Source organism: Harpia harpyja, chromosome 8 (assembly GCF_026419915.1).
Source record: "Harpia harpyja isolate bHarHar1 chromosome 8, bHarHar1 primary haplotype, whole genome shotgun sequence".
Classification (NCBI taxonomy): Eukaryota; Metazoa; Chordata; class Aves; order Accipitriformes; family Accipitridae; genus Harpia; species Harpia harpyja.
Window position 1 is genome coordinate 37,349,743 of NC_068947.1, and position 22,582 is coordinate 37,372,324.

The following is a 22,582-nucleotide window of genomic DNA, read 5'->3' on the forward strand; positions in this document are numbered from 1 at the left end:
GTGTTTGCCTCCTTCCCTCTGCTGCAGATGAGATCATTTAAACTCCAGGAGCCCTTCAATGCTCAGACCAGAGATGATCCAAAACAGTGTATGAGCATCTTGCTCAATATATAGAGCTCTGAAGAATCAGCTTCTGAACTCTTGGTGAATAAATATTTAGTCTTGAAAAGGGAGTTCTTCGCTTTGGGAAGCCAAAGCAGTAGCTGGGCAAAAGCTTAAGGAAGCAGGGCATATTTCCTGCCAGTGTTGAACAGGATGCATGAAAAGAAGCCATCTGTTTGTATGTTTTCCGCTCCCCGTAGAAATATCCATCATATATCCTGTTTTGCCCTTCCCTTTCTGCATCACTGTCCAAACCCCTTATTGTAGAAATACAACTTCAGGACATAACATTTTTCGGAAGTGAAGTCAATTTAGACATTCTGCCTGGATGTAATTATCAGCACAACTGGGAGAAAAGCAAATTGTCTTTGAGCAGAAGTGACCCAGCATGACCTGATGATAATTCCCTGTTTCTTTTGAGGGGGTGGGGGAGGTATAGAGGGAATATTTTTTTATGAACCCAAGTCATGTCAATTACATGACTTGGTGGGCATTAATTTGAAAGACTAATCACATGATCAGCTTATGTCTGAGCTAACTCCGTGCTTCTGCTGAAAAGGATGGTCCTGTGCCTCTTTAGAATCAGCACCGGCAATCCTGGGGCCATGTGGTGAGGCTGACTTGACTGAAAGCTTCCCCTGCTTGTCCCCTACCCCCTCTACATGGCCGGTTATAGGGACATCTCTGCGTGAATGAAACATCTGATTACAGCAGAGTTTCACAATCGGCTTAAACCAGTCTAAACCCATCAGCTTTAGGTTTCAAAAGAAGTCTCATGTTAGATCACTTAATCATAGGCGTGGAGCGGCTTGAGTCACTTAGCTTGTGTTTCAGGACATATTTTACTTTGTGGTTTCTCTTCCCCCAGGTAAGGACTCCTAGAGAGCTGAGGAATCTGCCTGTTGCCTTCTAGACTTCCAGTCAGATGACTCCCCCCCCCCCCCCGCCCCATGCACAGGGGTGTGATAATGCAGTGCCTCTGTGCTAAAAGTTATAATCCAGCTGGAAATGCTGCAGACTGATGCAGATGTCCTCAGAATGGTTGACAGAGGACTGTGTGCTAGCAGACTTCCTACTAGATGAGATAGTTCATTGGATTTATGCTAGCCTGTAGACAACAAATAAGTGTCAGATTGACTGCAGCACAACAGATGGTCATGTGCAGATACCTGATCTGGACAAGATTTGTGCTGCCAAATGATCAGGCCTGATATTCAGAGAGTGGATCTGATAGAGAGGGTGTTGGAATGGCAGGCTCAGATCAAGGGTAGGAACAGGAAAAGAGATTGGAGATGACTTGAATGGAAAGACAACTGTCTTGTAGACGGTCTGTTCTGTGGGAGAGAGACTGCTTTGTAAAGAAGGCTGTAGAAAGAGGAAGCAGGAATATTGTCTTAAATTTCTTGAACCATGCTCTGGAGACTGAACTGAAGAGAGTGTGTGTTGATTCTTGATTAAGTTTGTCTTGCTCTCTTTCAGAATGTGAAATTAAGAATGAATGTGCTCCTGCAATACAGCCTTGATCCCTCTCTTAGGGTTATGGCCAGTGTTCAAATGTCCCATAGGTTTGAAAGCAGAGTTGTCCCGTAGAAGTCTATGCACTTCTACTGCCGTAAATTCCAATTTCCATCAGGTATAGTGAGGAAATACGCAGTTTCTCGTTAGACTGTACTAAACAGGTTCATTCCTCAAGGATTTTTGGTCATGTCCAGGGAGTCCAGGGCCAATGTGCAACGTAGTCACCTAAAAACTGGGAAACAGTTATATTTTCTGGAGAACAGCTAGGTACACTCTAAATTGCTCATGGGATTTTTGCGGGGGTGGAGGGAAGGAGGGTATTGCAAGTTAATGTAGCTGTGCTGTAGTTGCAGGTAACACACAGCAAAACACAAGGTAGGAAACTTGATATCCTTTTCCTACTAGGAGGCAGAAGGCTTCCTGTGCCTGAAAGACAGCTGGCTGTGATCCAGAACTGTTCTGTCCTTTAATAATTCCCAGGTTACCAGCCTTTTTCTCTTTCCCGCGCCTCCTTGTCTGCAAAATCCTGTGTCTCGAAAAACAGGAAAAAAAGCCCAAACAATCCAACCACAAAACAAAACAAAACCAACAGAAAACGGAAACTTGCAGTCTGTTGTGGTAGTATGATTGATATATATATATATATATATATATAACCACACAGCATGGTTATGTGATCAAGATGCAACAAGTCAGACTAAAGTGGTGAGGCAGGGGGAAGAAAAATCTCAAATACTAGCTGTGTATAATAAAGTGGATTCTGGGAGAATGCTGTAATAGTGAGAGAAGCATGGTAGCTCTGTAATCTCTAATTGCATTGTTCTTATATCCTCTTTTCCTTGACTACAGTTTTTCTATTACTTTAATGGAAAGCCATACCCTGGAAAGGACATACCATTTAAAGACAGGATCACTTGGGCTGGAGATCTTAACAAGAAAGATGCTTCTATCAGTATATCAAACATGCAGTTCCGGGACAACGGCACTTACATTTGCGATGTCAAGAACCCACCTGACATTGTTGTCAAACCAGGAGAAATCCGAGTTAGAGTTGTGGAGAAAGGTATTCACCCTATATGATTTGTTTTCTTTCCCTTTTTTTTTTTTTCTTCTTTCCCCCTTCTGTCTCTATATCACTCTTCTTGGGGGGTGGGGGAGTAGCCTGGAGGGAACAACTATCTTTTTGATTCTTTTCTTCCAGGTCCTACTAATCGAACCGATATTCTGTCAGCTGTTTAAGAAACTGAATGTCATACCCTTTTCCTCTATACCCACTAATTCCTATGCTTTTAACAAGTATTAGAAAAAGCTGATGGAAGCCTTAATGAAAACCCATCTTTTCATTTCAAAGTCCTATGAATTTTATTTCTGTATTATGCTATATCAAGGGTTAGGTTGACTTTTGAAATCCAGGAAGCAAGGAGAGAAAGTGGCAGACCCTTCTTTTTGGAACCCATCAAGTATATGTACTGGAAGACAAAACTAATAAGCTGGCCCAAGCACATACTGACAGTGAAATGCTACTGTCTTCCATGCGAAGGTGTTTGTGTTGGACGTGCATTCAGTCTCTTTTACTCGGATGTTCTTACGGTATCCATGGTGACCCTTATAATCTGCAAGAGCTGGCTACCTGCAGTTACTTAAGGCTTCTGGTTAGCATTTGGTAACAACGATCACAGTTCAAGAGCACTTATATTCTGTATGTCAATTTGGCTCTTTATTTCCCTTGGCCATCCAAAACATTTGATTGTTCTGGCTAAGCTGGAGGTCAGCCAAAGTGTGACTGTTCCTACAATGAAATGGTTTTTACAGTGATCAGATTCCCAAATTTATATTTAATAAGGACAAGAATAAATGTTGAATTCATCAATGGCAGTGCTGATACAGCTATTCCATTAGATTTTAATATGTTAGGGAAGATACCTATGTGTATGCTTTAATTAGTGATACTGCTGCTATAACAGGTGTGTACGCCTGCTTATGAGGTCATTCCATGTACTTACATAGGTAAGGTCTGTATCTAACTCTTCTCTTCACAGAGCAGTTTGGGTTGGATGGGACCTCCAGAGGTGCCGCCATCACTTAGAACTTTCTGTTTCTTAGAAGTTTGAAGTCTATATAAAATAGGGTCAGTTTATTTTCTTACAATTTATTGATGGTCTCTATGAAGAAGCAGTAAAGCAACTGCTGGTTTGGCAAAGTCAGGCTGTCTTGGCAAAGCCTCTTCAGATTTTAACCCAGGTTAAGCAAATGAAGACTGACTTCAGTACACTAATTCAGCTGATATTTTTCAACAGACTTGCATGCCGGCTTCCCCATAGGTGGAGCATCTGGACAAGAGAATCTCACTGTTTCTGAAGGGAACCCTGTATTTGGCAATACTTCTCGTCATCAGAAAAATGCTGCAACGATTGCCTTCAAATTCTTAGGAAGACCTTGAAAACAGGTTTTCAAGCTATAGCTGTAATGCTGTCTTGCGTTCTGACTTTACCTGAAAGGACTGCTCTTGTAATAGGTTGTAACTCATCCTGAACTGAGCTGGAGAAATTTTTTTCAATTGAAATAAGTACATGTTGACTCTTGTGCATATTTTTTTTTTTTACTCTGTATACATTTAATTGCTCTGAATCATATGTCTGGTGTTGTAAACTGTTCAAAGCCACATACATACTTTAAACATTTAAATGATCTCATGGATGTTTGGTTAGCCTTAGATTTTGGATTAAACATTTAATAAGTTCCAGGTTGGCTTAACTGTGTAAAATTGCCAAGCCAAGCTAACTCAGCTGATTTTCACTGCAGTATCTACATAGTGTTTGCACAAACAGCTCCATCAACTACATTGGAAGAATCCTACTGGCAGGGATGAGAAGCAAGACTGTTCTTTCACTAGTGCATCTGAATCTGGAAAGTAGTACTGTTCAAAGCCTAAATGACAGAAATTTGTAGGGAATTCCAAGTCCTTACATTAGGCTGCTGCGACTTGTAATAGGAAGGTACTTAACACTGTGTTGAAGACAGCTTGTGTTATCTGGAGGTAGTCCATCTTTGATCTGAACTCTCATGGGGGGAAAAAATTGGAATTGTCATATGAAAATCTTTATACTTAGCAGCAATGGAAAACTTCAGTTTCCTGCCTATTTCATAAAACTGACACTAACACACTTTCAGCGAAAACGGAAGTTGCTTTGAATTATGGTGATATTTAGTGGAAAGGGTTCTTTGAAAGGCTGGATTTTTGGCTTGTGTTAAGCTATTAACTTAAACATATGCTTTCAGAGCTGGTGTTTGGTTGTGTAGCTGGGACTGTCTGTTACAGTGAAGTCATTGGCTGCTCTGCAAGTACTTATGAGGAATTCATGTAACTGTGGAATGCTAAAAAGTGTAAGAAAAACGTGGGGGGGAGACATTCTTCAGCTGAACTATGTGGTCGTAAAATTGTGTGAGCTTTTCTATAGGCTGTTGGACCATGTTCTGAGAGGCAATAAAGCCAGACTCAAGTTTCACGTGCAAACAGTTGCATTTTTTTATTCGGTCTTAAAAACCTCTGTCAACAGAACATAACTGCTGTCCTTTACTCAAATTCAACCAAGTAAAAAACCCCACCTGAGTCAAAGAAATGACAAAACTATCAAATTTTTAATATCACTATTTCAGCAGACACTCTGCCCTATAGTTTTGGATTGCTGCTTACTTTCTTGCTCTGAAAAAGTGTGTGTGGTTTTTTTCTTGTGTACAAGGCAACAGCTGGTCTGCTAACAGAAATGCATGTCTGTTTTGATGCTTTTGTAGACAGTTATTCCTGCACTTGGAAAGGTGAAAAAGCACAGAAACTAAGGAACTCTTACTTCTTATATGCCTCAGAATAAATTTGTTTATCTTTGCATGGGGCTCAAAAACAATCTCAGTCTTACATACCTGAAAAGCATTACCATTTGTAGGATTCTCTTCCTTAATAGCAGATGGATCTCTGGGCTGCCTAAAGCTTCTGGAAAGAAGGGATGTCTTCCTCTAAATTGTGGCGCTCATGTCTTCATCTTTAATTTCTTACTGAGACTCTGAATTACCATGTTGTTATGAATTGGCACCTAACACTGGAGAGCTAGGAAAGCTGCTGATGTGATGTTCGGCCAAATGATGGTATGATCAGTGAAACGGCTAGAGATGAGGTAGCCCTTGTCCTGAAAGTCACTAAACTCAAAATTATCAGTACTAAATGTAAGCCCTGTTTCTTAGTATGATGCCCGTGCTTCAGGGTACTGTGTTGTGCTGCTCCCTTCTAGATAAGTATGTCAAAATGGGCTTGGTCTACAGACTGCAAACTTGCTGGGAATGCTTTGTATAAGCTTGGTCTGTGGTCCTTGCTGGAACGAGTCCAGCAAAGGGTGACTAAGATGATTAAGGGACTGGACTGCCTTTCATATGAGGAGAAGCTGAGTGAGCTGGGGTTGTCTAGCCTGGAAGAGAGAAGAAAGGCTCAGGGGGATCGTCTTACCAGGTGTTTATGTACATTGATAGGATCTAAAGAAGACTGAGCCAGGCCCTTCAGTGGTGCTTAGTGATGGGACGAGAGACAAGGGGCATAAATTGAAACACAGCAAATTCTGTTGGAACATAAGAAACACATTTTTACTGTGGTTGAACACTGGAATAGGTTGCCCAAAGAGGTTGTGGAGTCTCCCATCCTTGGAGATAGTCAAAACCAAAATGGACAGCATATTGAGCAAACTGTGCTAATTGACCCTGCTTGAACAGGGAGGTTGGACTAGTCAATCTCAAGACGTCCCTTCCAACCTCAATGATTCTGTGATGGTCAGATGCAGGTATCTGAGAAAGATTTTTCTATATAAGGTGTTTTACCTGTTGGATCTTGAGCTGATTCATGTGTATTTGGTGCAAGTAGCTAGTGTAGCATGGGCTCTGGTAAGAAACCCTCTGGTCAAAGATGTTCCTTGCATTAAACATGATGCAGAAGGAGGGGAGTGACTTCGTTTCTTGCTGTATATTCTTTATCTTGTAAGTCTTTTGTTCTCGCTCTCTGATTGGCTTTTATTTCTGGCTGTTCTTTCTTGGCTTACCCTCCCCCAGAATTATATTGGGGAAAATGAGTAAAGCAATACTGTGTTCCTGTAAGTGTATTTCTAGTGTCATACAATGATTCTGACTTAAGAAGGGAAAGAATGACTCTATAAGAATGTATAGAGATGTATTTTGAGAGAAGAGAATGGTGTATAAACACTCTTAAGAGTGACCATGGGTAGTACTAGGCTGTCTGCTGCATGCTACCCAGAGAACACCCAGCCGTTAGCACTCGGTTAGCAATGCACTACATTCAAATCTGCTTTCAAGTGTGCCTGCCTTTTCCTGTGGACCTTGCTGGAAACTGCCAGATGATTATAACTTTTTTTTCCCCTTCAGATACAAAATGAGACAGGGTTGTCCTCATTGTCGCTTGTGTTCCCTGGCATGTAAAAATTCTTGGTTCAATATAAACTCTCTTCTGAGGGATGGTGACATTAAGAACACTCTGCACTCTGTTCATACATTATTCTGCTGACTGCCTGGTATCACTACCACTTAGGCTGTATGTTATAATTCCTGGATATTACATTAGTGCCATCTGCTCTAAACGAATCCAAGGTCAAGAGCGTTTGTGGTTTGCACTTCTGTTAATCAGGGAATACAGAAGAGTTGAATGTTTTCTCCCTTCTCTCCCCAGACAGCCTGCCTGCGTTCCCCATTGCCATGGTGGCAGGGATAGTCATCGGTACGGTTACAGGTCTCTCACCGCTCATCTCTATTGTCGTGTGTCTTGTCATCAGAAAGAACAACTCTAAAAAACGATACTCTGGGTAAGAGATCTCTGTCCTCACCTGTGGATGATGTGAGGAACAGCAGCAGGATCAGAGGGAGGGCTTAGAGGGGGGTAGGAGTTGTTTCAGCCATGCCTTGGCAACCATGGCTAGAGATAAGGTATGCCCACGTGGAACACTGGTCATCTGCCTATAATTATTGTTTTTGTACTGTGCTTGAAAAGCCCTACTGACCATGAGTTGCACCTGAAAATCACTACATGTTGGAGTTGATCCCCAGCCACAAGCATATATGCCCCAAGAACATTTAATCCAAGATCCCCTAGCTCTGGTCTGCTGCCCTTCCCTCCAGCCCTGCTTCCCCCTACCACCCCCAACCCCCAAAGGAGAAGTGCCGCGCATGCACTTCTAAGGAATGCTCTGTGTCGAGATTAAGACTGGATTTTTCAGTTGCCAGTGCCTGGCTCCTGAGCCTGGAGTATACTTGCCAAAAGCCCATTTATCACCACACTTCAGAGTAAGGAAGGAGTAGCCACTCTGCATCCATTCTCATTCACTGTCTGGTTTTTGTTAACTGTTACCATCCCTGCAAGGTTTTTAGTGTTAGGAGTATAACTCCGAAGTGAAGCACAGATCTTTGAGTGGGCATATGAAAAAGCAACAAGAACTAAGAAAGGCAGACTTGAGTCCTGTGGTGATGGAGCTTGGTGCTGGTGGGGGAGGCACTTCCTTTTTTCTTCTCTCTAATTAGCTGGTAATTTACTTCTATAAGAAAGCATGAAAATTATGTATGTAGTCTTAGAAACAAACCCCAAACTTATAACTTTCTTCTGTTCTTTCCCCAACAAATATTCCTGCTTCCTGCAGGTTCTTTGGGTTGGCTGTGGGATAAAAAAAAGTAACTCCAAAAATAAACTTGTGGGGATTTCTAAATTAAACTTTGCCCTGTCCTTTTCCCAGTTGGAGAGCTTAAAGAAACTGAGTTGTCTATTGCCCAATGGTAAGGTTAAATATAGCAAAGGCGGCTGTGTGTGTGGAAGGCCTGGTGTTCCCTTTCTGCATGTGTCCTTCCCCAGAGAACTGAAAAGAAGCCTGCAGTGTCATGCACCAGCAGTGTGCGTGAGGTGGTACACTTGCCTTGCTTCCCAGTGACCTGCTCTCCAGTGTCTTCCTGCTGAAGGACACGTGCTGGTGCTGAGCCTGGAGCAGTAGTTTATGCACTGTAATTTCTTGTAGTAGATTGAACTACTCTCTTGGGAAAGTAATCTCTGAAGTTTAATTACTGCTTTCACTGACTATGCCAGCTCTGCATGACGTGTAAAGAGAAACCAAGTGTGCTATGACCCCCTCCAAACTTACAGACTGTCTTCTACATGATGCTAACCCAGTGTGTGGTGGTGGTGGTGGTGGTGAGATGCACTTACTCTTAGATAACCATTCTGCCTTGAACTGAGGTGGGCTGGGGCACCGCGCGACATCTGGAACCCCTGCATGGCCACAGTCTCCGTTCGTGCTCTGACTTTGGTGTTTTTTTATTTTTTTTTTTCTTTCTGCCTTGGTGTGCTGGGATCGGATCCTGCTTACCTTCCTCTCCTTACAGAGATCCTGATATAGACGCCAGATTGGGAATGTAGCAGGGCTGGGTCTTCTCTTCCAGTCCCACTAGACACCATGGTAACTAATCAAGTTGGTGGTTGCTGTTAATACCTGTGTGTATGTGTACACATTTCCTCTTCCTTTGCTGACTAACCAGCTAGCTCTCTACTAACATAACTTCACTGTAATTTGTGCTGGAATCTGTTGGCAAAGGGATGATGCATTTCACTGGGTGCTTGGGTTTCATTGTCTCATGTCTAACTGGGGTGGGATTGCTGCTTATCCCTGATGGTGTCCCTCCATTTCTTCCAACAGTGAACTTGCCAGTGCATTGACTAAAGCACAGGAAATCAAGAGCCTTTTCTGTGTCAAAATAGAAGTAAATTCCCTATAAGTGTTCCTCTGGCTCAGACAGCTCGGATGTTTGAAAACTTGCAGTGATCTAAGTGCATTAGTTGCTTAAACCTGAATTATGACTTTTAGATAGTGTAGATCTGAGGACTTTTGTGAATAAAAGCAAACAATTCATGATTACATCATTTTGGTAACAGAAGGGCTGCTTTGTCTCTGAGACAGTAGAAGCCCCTTGCCGTGATGACTGGGGGTAGTATTTTTTTTTTTCCTTACTGCTCCATGTATGAGGAGCTAAGTCTTCTATGGTTAGACTTACCAAAGGATAAAAAATTATTTCCCTGTGAGGAGGTGGTCTGCTTAATGTCACTGTCCTCATTTGTTTGTTTCTGTACTTGCTTTGTACACTGTCTGTCTACAAAGATTGGGGGAAAAGGATGCCCAGTGGTCAGAGGGTTGTGGTAGCAAAGGGAAGTCCTGTGTCTGCTGTCGAGGAGGTAGCTCGTTTTCTTTCCTGGGTGCTTGGGTATGAGGAGGTAGACGTAGCATTTAGAGACCAATTACTGCATTGCCCAGACGCTACTAAGGTTAGGTTTAAGGGCATTTGCTCATATACTTAGCTCTGTGGTATTCATTTTTCTGTCTGTCACAGGCTTGTTTTCTCTTCAGTCCTGCTTTAAGCAGATGGAAAAGAAGCAAATAGAGAGTGAAAGCTGGCAACCTTCTTTTGGGGGTGTTGGTTCTCACCACAAGACAGTTTTCTTGTTTGAAAAACAAGATTTGCCTGAGTAGATATTCAAGTAGCTAATAGGGCACATAGCTTACATATCATGTGTGACTCTTAAAGCAATTGCTCCAGAGACTAGTGTTTGTTGTGAGTGGGCAGAATTATTTTGGGATCATAGCCTAACCAAAAGCAAGGGAACTAATGCCGAGTTTGGTAGGAAGTACCTTTCTGGTATTGAGAGCTGGTGGCTCTTGCAAGTGTTCACTCTAACTATAGCACTGGTATAACACTTGCCTCAGTGACTGGGACTATTTAGCTTATAGTTAGAAGATAATTGCTGTTTACCACTGTTAACTGAGTCTGAAGCTTCAGTGAAGAAAACATGGTTTTAGACAGGTTGGGTTGAATGGGAATATCTAGGGAACAGGGGGTTTGGAGGAGCTGCTGTCCTATGTTAATAGTTGTTCCTTCATGCTGCTTACCAGTGAGACTCTGGGAGGAAGGATAGAGAAATGTCTGGGGAGAGATGGAGAATTATATGTGTTTATTTCAGAATCCATTATGTTCATTTTTACTTTGGCATAATCTGCCACATTCATCTTGCCATCACTCGTTTTTTGTTTTTGTTCTTTTTTTTTTTTTTTTTTGTGCCTCTTGAACATTGTCGTGCAAACTCTGCTCTGCCACCTCGTCAGCTGCAGTACATCTGAGAGCTTGATGTCACCGGTTAAGCAGGCTCCGCAGAAGTCGCCCTCCGACACAGAGGGTCTGGTAAACAGCATGCCCGCCAGATCACACCAGGTAAACTGTTTCCTGCTGCTTCCCGAAGCAGGATCCTCCCAGAGTGTGGGGGAGTCGGTATGGAAAAGATAAAGGCAGGGTGGGACACATGAATTAGGTGCTCTCTGTTAAGGTGATTACAACTGGGGGGTAAAAGTGTCTGCTCCAAACAAGGCATGGGCAGTAAGCTGGGACTGGTGAACTCTTCTGTAGAAGGCTTAGTGCAATTGAAAGAATAGCATCTTGACATTAGTTGAGATGGAGTTTTATGCCCTTTTTGTGCTAATGTATAAAAAAGGATGGTTCTGATCTTCTGCGTTAACATACACAAGTGGTAGTGAAGTGCAAGGATGAGAGCCTGGCAAGGATGAGGAGTGAGCAGTGGGTAGCTGTTTAATGTAGAGACAACATTATCTACTAGATGTGTAATCACCCCATAAAGCTGCCTGATCTGTTCTAGGATTGTAATGGGGAGGAATTTTACTTACTGTCCCATCACTGTGAAGATGCATGCTCTGTGGCATTGTACTTCCTTCACAAGGAAATGAGCCAGAGCAGTGCAAGCGCTGACCAGTGATGATCAGTTTGAAGATGACTCTTGCTGCTGAGAGCTCTCCTCTGCTGAGCCACCCAACTTTTGTGGGCTTGAAATTGCCACGCTTTGTCTTGTGCTTGCTGCTGTTGGCAAAGTTCTGCTGACTATGAAGGAAAAAGGTGGCTCTTATCCAGACTTAACATCCCATGGGAAATTAGTCAGAGGGGAGAGAGCACGAGTCAGACAGGGGTTCTACGCAATATATGAATACCTGTTAACAGTGTACAGGATTTCCTTATTTGTAAGCTGTTTCTTACCTCTTGATTTGCATATTCCCAGCAATTTTCCTGCGGAGGTACGAATCCTCAGTGAGTTTATGTCCGAAATGGACTTTTTTCTTAATTAGCCACCTTTTAGCAAGTGGCTGTAGAGTGGTGTGTGAACTGACGGGTTTCTAAATCAGAGTTAATACCTGTTTTCTTAATTTCTCCTGACAAAATAATGGAGATGTGTGTTAATGTATGAACACTACAGGAAAAAAATACAGTGAGCTGGATAAAGTCAAAGTCCCTACTCTGTTGGGCTTCCAGTCTGGTTTTGAAATGCATCTTGTTCTTGGCAGGTGCAGTATTTCCAGAGTTTTAGCAAACAGGCCCACAAAGCTGCCTACTGACTTCAGAGAACAGTTATTCTCTGAACACAAAGGCAATATACTCAAGTTATAAGATTTTAAAATAGTTCAGATTTTGACTGGAGTGGGTCTAGTAGCAACAGGCTGCCTATAAGGCCTAGATAAAGCTCATCTTTTCTAGTTCATGGGAGGGGCTTCTAGAATGGGTGATTGCCACCCACCCCCACCCCCCCCAAAAAAAGAAAAAAGCTTTTGTGTGGGATATATGTTGCAGTAGCTGTTGGAGTCAACTTCCCTAGGTCAAAAGACCAAGATGTTTTATCTAATTACTGTCATGGTACGAAGCAGTATGTGCAAGTGCCCTGAGAGCTACATGGAGGAAGAGTTTTAATGTTCTGCACTTACATTTTGAAAGCAAAAATACTTTTATCTTCTCTGTAATGTTTTGGTGTGAAAACTTGCTGTGTCCTCACCCTTCCATGTCCCCAGTGTTCTGGGTCTCAATGTACTGGAAGGAACATGTCAGAGTAAATCTAAACTTTGTAAAGATAACTCAGAATCAGTGTGCTTTTGCTCTTCTGTAGTCACTTCAGTCTGCTTATTCCTTGACAGGGTCCTCCAGGGTTTTCTCGCAGGTAAGTTCCAAAAGGAAAACCCGAAGTGAGAACACTCCTGACCTCAAAGGAAAAATATGGCAAATGGTTTTAGTTTTGTTTAGTTCTAGTTTAGTTTTTTAGTTTTTTAATCTCTTGTCAGGCAGAGAGCTTTGTCTGGATTTTCCTTTCTTGGCAAACATTTGTAGCAGCAAGTGGTTCCTCTACCTTCTGTTAAGCATTTGCCCCATCTTTACAGAACAGCAAGTAAACATACTTACTTTTCTTTAAAATGATCCAGTAAAATCAGGGTAGATCAGATTTTGAACAGATTGTTTAAATCAGCGAGGAAACTAAATTTCAATTGATTACACTTATATTTTTAACTTCTACCCATTGTTTGTTTGTTTGTTTTTTTAAAGGTGATATCAACATGCAAATTAACATATTTGACATCTAGTATCACATATAAGTAAACCCTGATATTTCTTGGTAATCAAGAAATTGGTTGTAGTATTCAAGCTTTTGAGCTGTTGTGTAGGTGAAATGCTGATATTCAGATTCCTAGCAGTTCCCAGAAGCAGTTGCAGGCTGCTTGCTGATTCAGGCACACTTTTGTGTCTTGGATTGCTTGGCAGTTTTAGACCAGTGGTTCACACAGTCAGTGCTGCGGTCAAACAGTAAAGGCCTGTGGACTTCCTTGTAGCCTTTTCCTTGGTAGGATGCGTAGGAAGTGACTGAATGCTTCATGCTTCACTGGTGGAGAAGAACTGTGAATACAAATACACAACCCCTGCCTCTGCAAGTTAAAAACAGTAATGGAGGTGTTCACTTTCAGAGAGTGGCATTTAAATTAATTAAATGAAGTTTATTCATTTTGTTATTTATGTATCAATTAAGAATCAGTGACGAAGTATTTGTCCACATCACTTCTCAGCTGAAAGTGCACTTGAGCCTGCACTTCCTTTGTGTGTTGGGTGCAAGTTTATCAAGTGTGGCCCTTGCTTTCTGTAGCGCCTCAGAGTGCTGAAAGTATGCACATCTGATTCTGTGAATGTTCACCTGGTTGAATCAACTCCACTTGTTTTCACTGTGTCTTCCTTCTCAGCAGGTATGTTCTGTCCTGTCAAATTTGTATGTGGTGTTTCTTCTCCATGCCATCACTCTTTAGTGACTTGTATTCTACCATGACTATTATTTGGATGAGTGAGAAAAGCATTTCCAGTGAAGGCAAGAACTATATGTGTTTCCCACACAGATGTCCTTGTTTAGCTAGTAATCTGGGTTGCAGCAAGCAAACTGGAAGGCCGATGTGTGTTGTCCCAAGATACGCTAACTCCAAGGTGGCTCTCATTTGTCTTTGTGCTTTGCAAGTAGCTGAGTATTCATTTCTGGGCAGGCTGAAGGACCACTGATCTCAAAGTGTAACTTCCGTAGAATTGCATATCTGATGTACAGAGCTGTATGGTATAGAGGTCCTAAGCAGGTAGATCTGTCAGCGTAGAAGCAGGAAGCACTAAAGCTACATTAACTTAAGTGCAGACCTCTGGCTTTGTTCTTTCTGGTTTAAGACATACCAGAACAGGCTATGTTCGAGCTCTGTTCCAGGCTTTGAACTGGACCCTGGGAAGGAGCAGTTCATGCTGCCAGGAATCTTGATTTAAATTTCAGATAAATTTCCTGGAGCTGGAATCTGTGGTAGTTGCAACATCTTTCAGAATCTAAAAAAATTGAAAATACTGTAGACCACTGTTAGACCATGATGGTCTAACTTTGTAATTCCTTTTTCTTTGCTGTAACTTGCAATTCATGACTCTGCTGACAAACCCTTAGCAAAGTATTGGTACACCTGCTACTCTTTTCCCTTCAGTTCTGAATGGAAAAATTGCAAGGCTTAGGGAAATGCTGGGTTCTGTATGGCAGTGCTGGTCCATCTTCTGGTTCTGAAGAGTCAGGATAAGCTTATTTGGGATTAGGTGAAAGTTCTGAATTGTTTAGACTTTTTTGAAGCTTTTACTTGTGGAAGAAGAGTCTTTACAAAGATTCAGATCACTGGAGGTATCAAATGCAGGAAAAAAAAAATGGCCCTGGTGCTGATTATAATCAGCTAGAAAATCAGTTAGCAAATCAAATAGATGGAGCATTATAATAAATCCTTGGTCCTCCTTTTCTCTGTGTTAGCTAATGCACCACTTATTTAGGTGATAGTGAACACATCAAGACAATGATAGCTTGGTTTGGATCAGGTGATCACACCAGTCAGTCTCTCCACCACCACCTACCATGCTGGCTGCAGCAGAATAACTATATTTAACCTGGCATAAAATTAGAATAGTGGTAAGATAACTGATCCTGAGTGAACTCCTGTGGTAGAAAATTGACCCATCAGAATTACTTCAACAAAATTTGAAATGTCATCGTGAGTACTTCATGCAGTTGTAGATTTTTGTTTGTTTGTTTGTTTTTTTAACTGATAGGAAGTGCTTTCGAGCTGAATTTATCATACCCCTGATCTATGGCTTCAGGCAGATGAGACTTCCAAAATTGCTTACAAATAAACCTTAGGGTCACTTTGCCTTGAAGTTTATATAGAGACTGCACTCTAATTGGAATTAGTAATGTAATCCTGATACAATGTTGGAGACCAGAACAACGTGAGAGCCAGTAGCAGAAAAAGGGGGGGGAAGAAGATGGCTTTAATGAGACTTGAAATCCAGAATTTTCTAAGACATCAGTGTCTGGGTTTTTTGAGCATTTTCTCAGTCTGTTATTTATATTCAGCATTTTATATCTGCTTGCAAGTTTTCATCCTTCTGTCCATCTCCTTCCTCTACTCTTTGTCACTTGGGAAATACTTTACCCGGAAGGAAGAACATTTGGATTTAAACTACTTCTGAAAGAGAACAAGGTATTTATGAGGTGTGTGCTTTGCCATTGTGTTGGGGGGAAAACAGGTGTGCAGAAGTGTACCTTCAAGGACTGAATTTTCTGTACAGAAGGTCTCTTTTCATCTCTGGCCCCTAATTGCTTTGGAAATTAGGTGGAAGGATTTCTGGGTCAGTTCCATAGAGTTGTTTTCTAATTTGGCAGGATACCAAAAGTACTGGGGAGAAGGGGGTAGGAGAAATGCCTGTGAAGGCTACTTCTTTCTGGGACATAAGGGAAACAGAAACAGAGGTAAATGAATGAAATGGTTTTGAAGCAAAAACTGCTAAAAAAGCTGCAACCAAACTAAAAGATCTCTTCTTGTAATTTCCCCCCAGATAGGACGGTCCCTTTTCCTCCTGCACAGGGTGTGTGTGGGGGTGTGTGGTCTCTCTGCTGAGGTCACCTGGTAGGTGGTCACAGCCTTCTGCTCTGTGCTTATGTCAATTGGGGCATGCAGAATGGGAGCTGCAGGTCAGACCTTTCCATAAAGGTCCCACCTGTCTTGTTGGGTACCTGCTCATTGTAGGCTGCAGTCCTGTCCTCAGCCCATCTCGAATAGCTGCAGTTTGCTTTCCTGTGGGCTGTGTTTTGGAGGACATGGTGTTTTAGGAAGGTGCTGGCATGTTTGCATGCACTGCTGAAAGATGGTGCTGTAATGTCCTCCACTGCACCCCAGCAAATATAACAAAGATGTGTGGCTGTGCTTGCCCAGTGTGTCTGTGGAGGTGCTCGCTACCTGGGTTGGCTCGGAAGTCAGGTAAGAATTCTGCATTACTGCACCATTTCAGTATTTTCTGGCTCACTGCTGTGTTAAGTCTTGATCCCATCACTTGCTTGGGCAGTGACTGGTGTCATAAGGTGGCTGCAGGTTTGTTCTCTCCCTCATTATCCAAGTGGCACAGCTGTGCTGGGATTTACAGGACTCGAGTGGCAGTATGGGAAGTATACTCTGCTATCTACTGGTAAATCTGTAGTTCAGTTCCTCTTGAAAAATATTAAGTCCGGCATGCATCTGACTAAGCCATGTATCTTTGCTCCGTAGCATGTAAGAATTGCTGCTTTTCAGAACAAAAGATTTTAGATTTTGCTTTTTATGAGAAGCAAGCAGCTGTAACAGTATTACAGGGAGGAAATGGTGCTGTTTGGCATGCTCCTGATAGGAGAAAGGTGGCAGACTAGAGCTCATTTGTAGGTGAGGGTTCATTCCACCTGCTTCAAAGTGCCATTAGCAGTCATAAAAGCTCTGTGGTCTTGCTTTAGCTTTGGTCTTGCTGCAGCCCCTGCGGAAGTGAGGGGCAATGTGGCCTATTCCGAAAAATACTGATTGTGCTTTTTTATTCTGTTCCCAGGGCCCAGTCATTTACGCGCAGTTAGATCACTCCGGAGGACAGCACAGTGACAAGATTAACAAGTCAGAGTCTGTGGTCTATGCTGATATTCGGAAGAACTGAGATGAGATCCTAAGCTATCCAAAGGAAAACACACGTTCAGACTGGAATTGCTTGAACAAGATTTGACCCAGAGAACTCACATGTGGCCTTTGATGCCTAGGCTAGGACCAATGCATGTGCATACAGAGGGAAAGATATATATGTATTGTGTGTAAATAGTCTATTTAATCGTACAGAAGTGAGACCAATGTTGCATGTTGAAATGCGGTAAGAATTTTGCTTATAAATTGCCAATATTCTTTTTTGTATCTTGTGTGACGAGAGAGAAAGTGAAAACTCGCATCACAATTTTAAAATATTTTTATCTTGATTATTAATGGAGAAACTGGAAGATGCCTGAAGATTCTAGATTGACCTGGAGATCCTTTTTTTGCTTATAGGGCCTAATTTCTTTTGTGGAAGCGAATATAAAGAAATCTTTATATTCATAGAGTTCTTTATGTGTACAGGGTATTCATCTTTCCTTGGTCAGATTCTCAATACAAGCTGCCTTCTCATATAAACTAGGCACTTTCACTTGGTCTTGTAAGCCAGACTGTGACTCCTAGCTATCAGAAATGTAATGTATGTCTTAGCAGTGTAAGTGAAGGAAATGTTTAGGCCTACCTGACCTGTGTAAGACAGGTCACAGAACTGTTTACTTCTATATTGAGCCCATCTATTCAAGCTTAGTCCTTTAAGGTACAGGGGTAGTGTTGATCTAATGAATTTTGTGAAATGGTAGTTTACCTGTGAAAACATAAGAGCTAGTGAGTTAAAGGGATAGGAAGCTATAGCTGTAGGTGGTTGCCTCAGACTCTGTTGAACCTTTCAATGAAATGTTTCTTCCTCGAAGCTCTGTCATTTCATATAAGCATGAAAAAGGGCTCCAAGGGATCTGGAAGCTGTAATACTCCCTCACCTCTCTCCCATGTCTCCATTATACCACTGTCACTTCCTTAGAGATGCTTTATCTGTTCCTAAAAGCCTGTAGTGGAGGCTGAATGACATCTGGAGGAAATCTAGGGCTTCACTCTTTGTTTTTTTTGATGTGTGGGTTTTTTGTGTAACCTATATTTGCACAGAGGATGCGGAGGGCAGTTTATTTCCTTCCTCTCTGCAAGTCTACTACTTGAATACAATTTCCCAGCTTCTTGTTTCTAGATTAAACTCCTCATAGATTGTTAAAGATCTCTGATTGTTCTGCTGAAGAGGATCTTTCTTTAGCTGACCCATTTGTATCCTGAAATCTGGTGCTCAAAACTAGAAGTGGCATTCCAGCTGAGGTCTTCTCAGAGTAGCGCATAGTAGAAGGATTTCTGTTTTGTACATCCTAATGTGGTGTTGGCTTTTTTGTAGCAGCAAATAATTTTTAGTTTGGTCTACCATAACCCCTTCTCTCTAATTCTTAACCATTTCCTAGTTCAGTCTATTTCACAGAATGGTTGAGGTTGGAAGGGACCTCTGGAGATGATCTAGTCCAAACCCCCACCTCCTCAAGCAGGGTCAGCTAGAGCAGGTTGCCCAGCACTGTGCCCAGTTGGGTTTTGAGTATCTCCACAGATGGAAACTCTACAACATCTCTGGGCAACCTGTTCCACTGTTTGATCACTTAGAGTGATAAAACAGTAAAAAACCTGCTTCCTTGTGTTCAGGTGGAATTTTCTTTTTTTTTAATTTCTGTCCATTGCCTCTTGTCCTGCCAGTGAGCTGCTACTGAGAAGAGTAGTGCTCTTCATTCCCTCCCATTGAGTATTTATAGATGTTGATAAGATTCCCCCCAAGCCTTCTCTTTTTCAGGCTGAACAGTCCCAGCTCTCTCAGCCTTTCCTCATATGAAAGATGCCCCAGTTCCTTTATCGTCTTTGTGGCCCTGCACTGGACTTGTGCCAGTAAGTCCATATCTCTCTTGTACTGGAGAGCCCAGAACTGGACACAGTACTCCAGGTGTGGCCTCACCAGTGCTGAATAATGGGGAAGGATCATCTCCCTTGATGTGCTGGCAATACTTTGCCTAATGCAGCCCAGGACACCATTTGCTTTCTTTGCAGCAAGGGCACATTGTTGGCTCATGTTCAACCTGGTGTCCACCACGACCCCCACAGGGCCTTTTCTGCAAAGCTGCTTTCCAGCCAGGTGGCCCCCAGCATGTACTGGTGCATGGGGTTGTTCCTCCGCAGGTGCAGGACTTTGCACTTCTTGAACTTCATGAAATTCCTCTTAGCCCTATTCTCCAGCCTGTCCAGGTCCCTCTGAATGGCAGCACAACCATCTGGTGTGCCAGCAACTCCTCCTACTTTTGTATTGTCTGCAAATTTGGCTCTACTGAAATTATGTTATGGCTTTTTCAGACTTCATCTTCAATTTGTCAGTTGGAAACTTGGTTTGAATTCTCATCGTGTCCTCCAGTGAGCTTGCAACACTCTTAACTTGTTATTTGCGAACTTAAGCCTACATTCCATTGTAACATCAAGTAAATGAAAAAGAGTTTTAGGCCTGTGGCAGACCCTTTCAGAACCACATTAGATAATCCTTTAATTATGACAGTGCAACTTTAATACACAACAACCCAACAAAGTTGGGTATGCCAACACTATATTCTTTCATCAGGATCAGACTTCACTGGTTTCCTGACAACACCTGCCTTTGTTAGAAGCCTCATTAAGATAAGGATGAATCCTGCTGCTGCTGCTTTCCTTATCTACTGGGCTGTTAACTTCCCAACATTTGTTTTAAACCTAGTAAGAAAGGACTGCTTTTGACATGGTTGCTGGAGAAACTTGATTTTGATCTGTCTGTGTTCATCCCTGTGCATCACCATCTTTCTCCCCAGACATTTTAGGGTAAAAAGGAGAAATGCGATGAATGTAGTGATCAAAAACTTGCTGCTATGAGAAGATAGGGCTGTCCTTGGCTCTGAAATCTGCTACTAATGTTTGTTTCTTTTTCTGCTGGAATATACTGGAGAATATGAGCACAATGCTGATCTGGTGCTGACTTTAAGAAACACACTGATTTGTTTGGTGCTGACTTTAAGAAACACGCTGATCTGGTGCTAACTTTAGGAGACGTGCTGATCTGGCTGATGCTAATGTTAGGAAACGTGCTGATCTGGTTGGTGCTAACTAACTTAGGAAACATCTTCCATTGCTTTTGTTTAGCTACAGGTATGTTCATATTGCCTATACTGAGGAGGCTCATTGCAGGGCTGCTTGGATCCTCTTTGTGAAGGCAGAATGAACTTGGAAGTATTTTTTAAAAATGCTGAACATCTTTCTAAAAAGAAACAGAAGTCCTTTCCCCCAGGAATAGCAGAAATCAGTCTGAATCCCTCTCCAGTGCAAAGGCTGTTGAATTATCTTTTTTTTTTTTTTTTTAATTGGTCACGGGAACATGAATAATGTAGCTATTATATAACTTACTCAGGCTGAAGTCAAAAGAACTTGAGGCAATGTGAAACTTGTGAACTTTCTGTCCCTCAGTTTATCTTAGCTTGTTTAATCATACGATAACCTGTGCTGATGAAAGGGACTGATGCTAAGTTGGCTTACTTAGTAAAGTCTCAGGAGACAGAGGACTTCTACTTCCTTGATGGGTAGCAAGCAGAGATTAAAGTTAGACGAGGTCATCATATCCTGATGTTATGGTGACCAGAAGTTTAACTCTGTTTGCTTTACTGCTATTCTCTTAATTCTCTGATGCTGTTCTTTGCAGGTGGAAAGGAACAGCTTGGACTTTGAGGAACACTGTGTGTTGTCCTTGGCCTGCTGTAGTACTGCTGCTAGCTCTTTTTAGGACCATCTATTTTAAAATGAAGTGCTGCCTGGCAGGCTCGCTGCAGCACAGCTGAGGGGTAGGCAGCCTCTCTTGAGGTAGTAGCAAATGACTAAAACTGTTAACGGGTCATCGCCCTTGTATAGTGGAGCTGGGGAAGGTCTGTGTGATGTAAAAGACTTGCAATGAATTCTCTTTTATTCCTCATGCAAACAAAACTGAGATCAATCTGAAATCCATTTCTCAGCTGAGGGGGGGAAAAAAAGGGTCTTTTATGGGTAAAAGTGACCTTCTATCCATTGTAGGGGTGCAGTTTTGGATGGCCAGCCTGGGCTCTGGCAGTTAAGCCAGCTGGCACCCCCTAGAGCCAGGGGTATGAATGGCATTATTCATGTTCCCTGTTTTTAATGGAACTGCAAAGCGGAAAAGTTTTGGCTTTTTTCTAACAGTGGATATATTCTTCCTTATTTTTGATTACCAGAAATGAATTTTGAGAAGCAGATTACAAATAATTATAAAGTATCAATCTAAGTAAATTGGTAGCTGTACTCAGTACATCAAATCTCCATTGCCTCTTTTGACTTCAGCAGTTTTTCCTGTGAGGGACATGGTCGGCATGTTCATGAAATGGCATTAAGAGCCATTACAGGGAGGTGGGTGGCAAATATGTCCCTGTAACTAATTCAATGATGTGTCAATTGTAACTGGAGAGCCATAGGGTTTTGTTTTCTCTCAAAGCTTTAGTGATACTTCAGTTTGTGACTAGAGGAGCTGGAATTAGGTTTTTAAACCTGTGAGAACTGTTTAGGTAACCATCTGTCTTGTAACTGCAGTAAATGTGTATATGCAACTTAGAAGCTGCATTGCCTTGGAGTGGATTCATTGAGGTCAAGTGTGGGCTATTTGATTTATAACCAAAACACCTTAACTCTGTATTGAAATCTTGTCCTGGAATTTTACATTATTAATGTATCTACCTAGCACCTCAAGTACAAAATGTTCTTATTGTATAATAGGTGATGGAAATATTTTCTCTTTAAAACCATCAAAGCTGAGAAGGTGGGTAAGACTTCTGGGCTGTGGCCACACCCCTGCAGTGCTAGTATTTAGGTAACATTTTTATATGGGAGACTACAAAATCATATTAACTATGCTCAGCAATTATACTCTTCTTGAGGCTTCTCTTTCCCTTCTCTTCACTGCCCTAAAGCTAATAAGCCCTTTCATTTAAAGGTATTTTTGTACTCTAAAACCTAAGTTCAATGCCTTTGGAGATCAGTGTGCTGTGCAATCTTTTCTGTCTCCCTGCAGTGCCAGCTGTTTTTATGTGGTAAATGTAATTGGAAACATAGTCTGGGTACTTTTATTTTGTAAACCTCTGTCTTGGAGGTATGCAAGAGAAAAAACACCTGTAAGACAGGTGTATAATCTGAGTGAGGGAGCTAGGTATGCACTGCATGGCCTGATTACATGAAGAGCCAGTGTACCAACTGTTAGTGCTTTTGCTTTTACGACTCATCTGGAAACAGTTATCTTGGATATTTTTTCCTGAATGGACTTTCATGTTTTCTGTTGTAATCTTGTGAATATTTTAATACACTTTTTTTTCCCTGTTACTGGTTTGCTGGATGAGTCTTACCTGGTTAGGGACTGGGAAGGGAGTGGGACTGAAATACACCACCTCTCTTTCTGGCAATATTCTTCAGTCACTTCAGTCTCTTATCTGCTCAGTGAACAACACAGCTGGAGAGTTCACCATTTGAATTGATACCCTGTATTACCACTTCAGCTAGGAGAACTAAGA

At 42.0% G+C, this 22,582-nt stretch overlaps 1 protein-coding gene across 3 annotated transcripts in view; it reads left to right on the forward strand.

The window, feature by feature from the left end:
• MPZL1 (myelin protein zero like 1) overlaps positions 1-22,394 on the forward strand; it is a 40,214-nt gene extending 17,820 nt beyond the window's left edge. For 2 of the 3 annotated variants that reach the window (XM_052794070.1, XM_052794072.1), the window contains exons 3-6: positions 2,470-2,683; positions 7,340-7,472; positions 10,803-10,908; positions 16,924-22,394. In XM_052794070.1, the coding sequence (XP_052650030.1) occupies positions 2,470-2,683; positions 7,340-7,472; positions 10,803-10,908; positions 16,924-17,025 (555 nt within the window). In that variant the 3' untranslated portion in view covers positions 17,026-22,394. The remainder of the gene's footprint in view (positions 1-2,469; positions 2,684-7,339; positions 7,473-10,802; positions 10,909-16,923) is intronic. The other variant, XM_052794073.1, reaches the window with a different exon arrangement.
• The last annotated feature ends 188 nt before the right edge of the window (positions 22,395-22,582 follow it).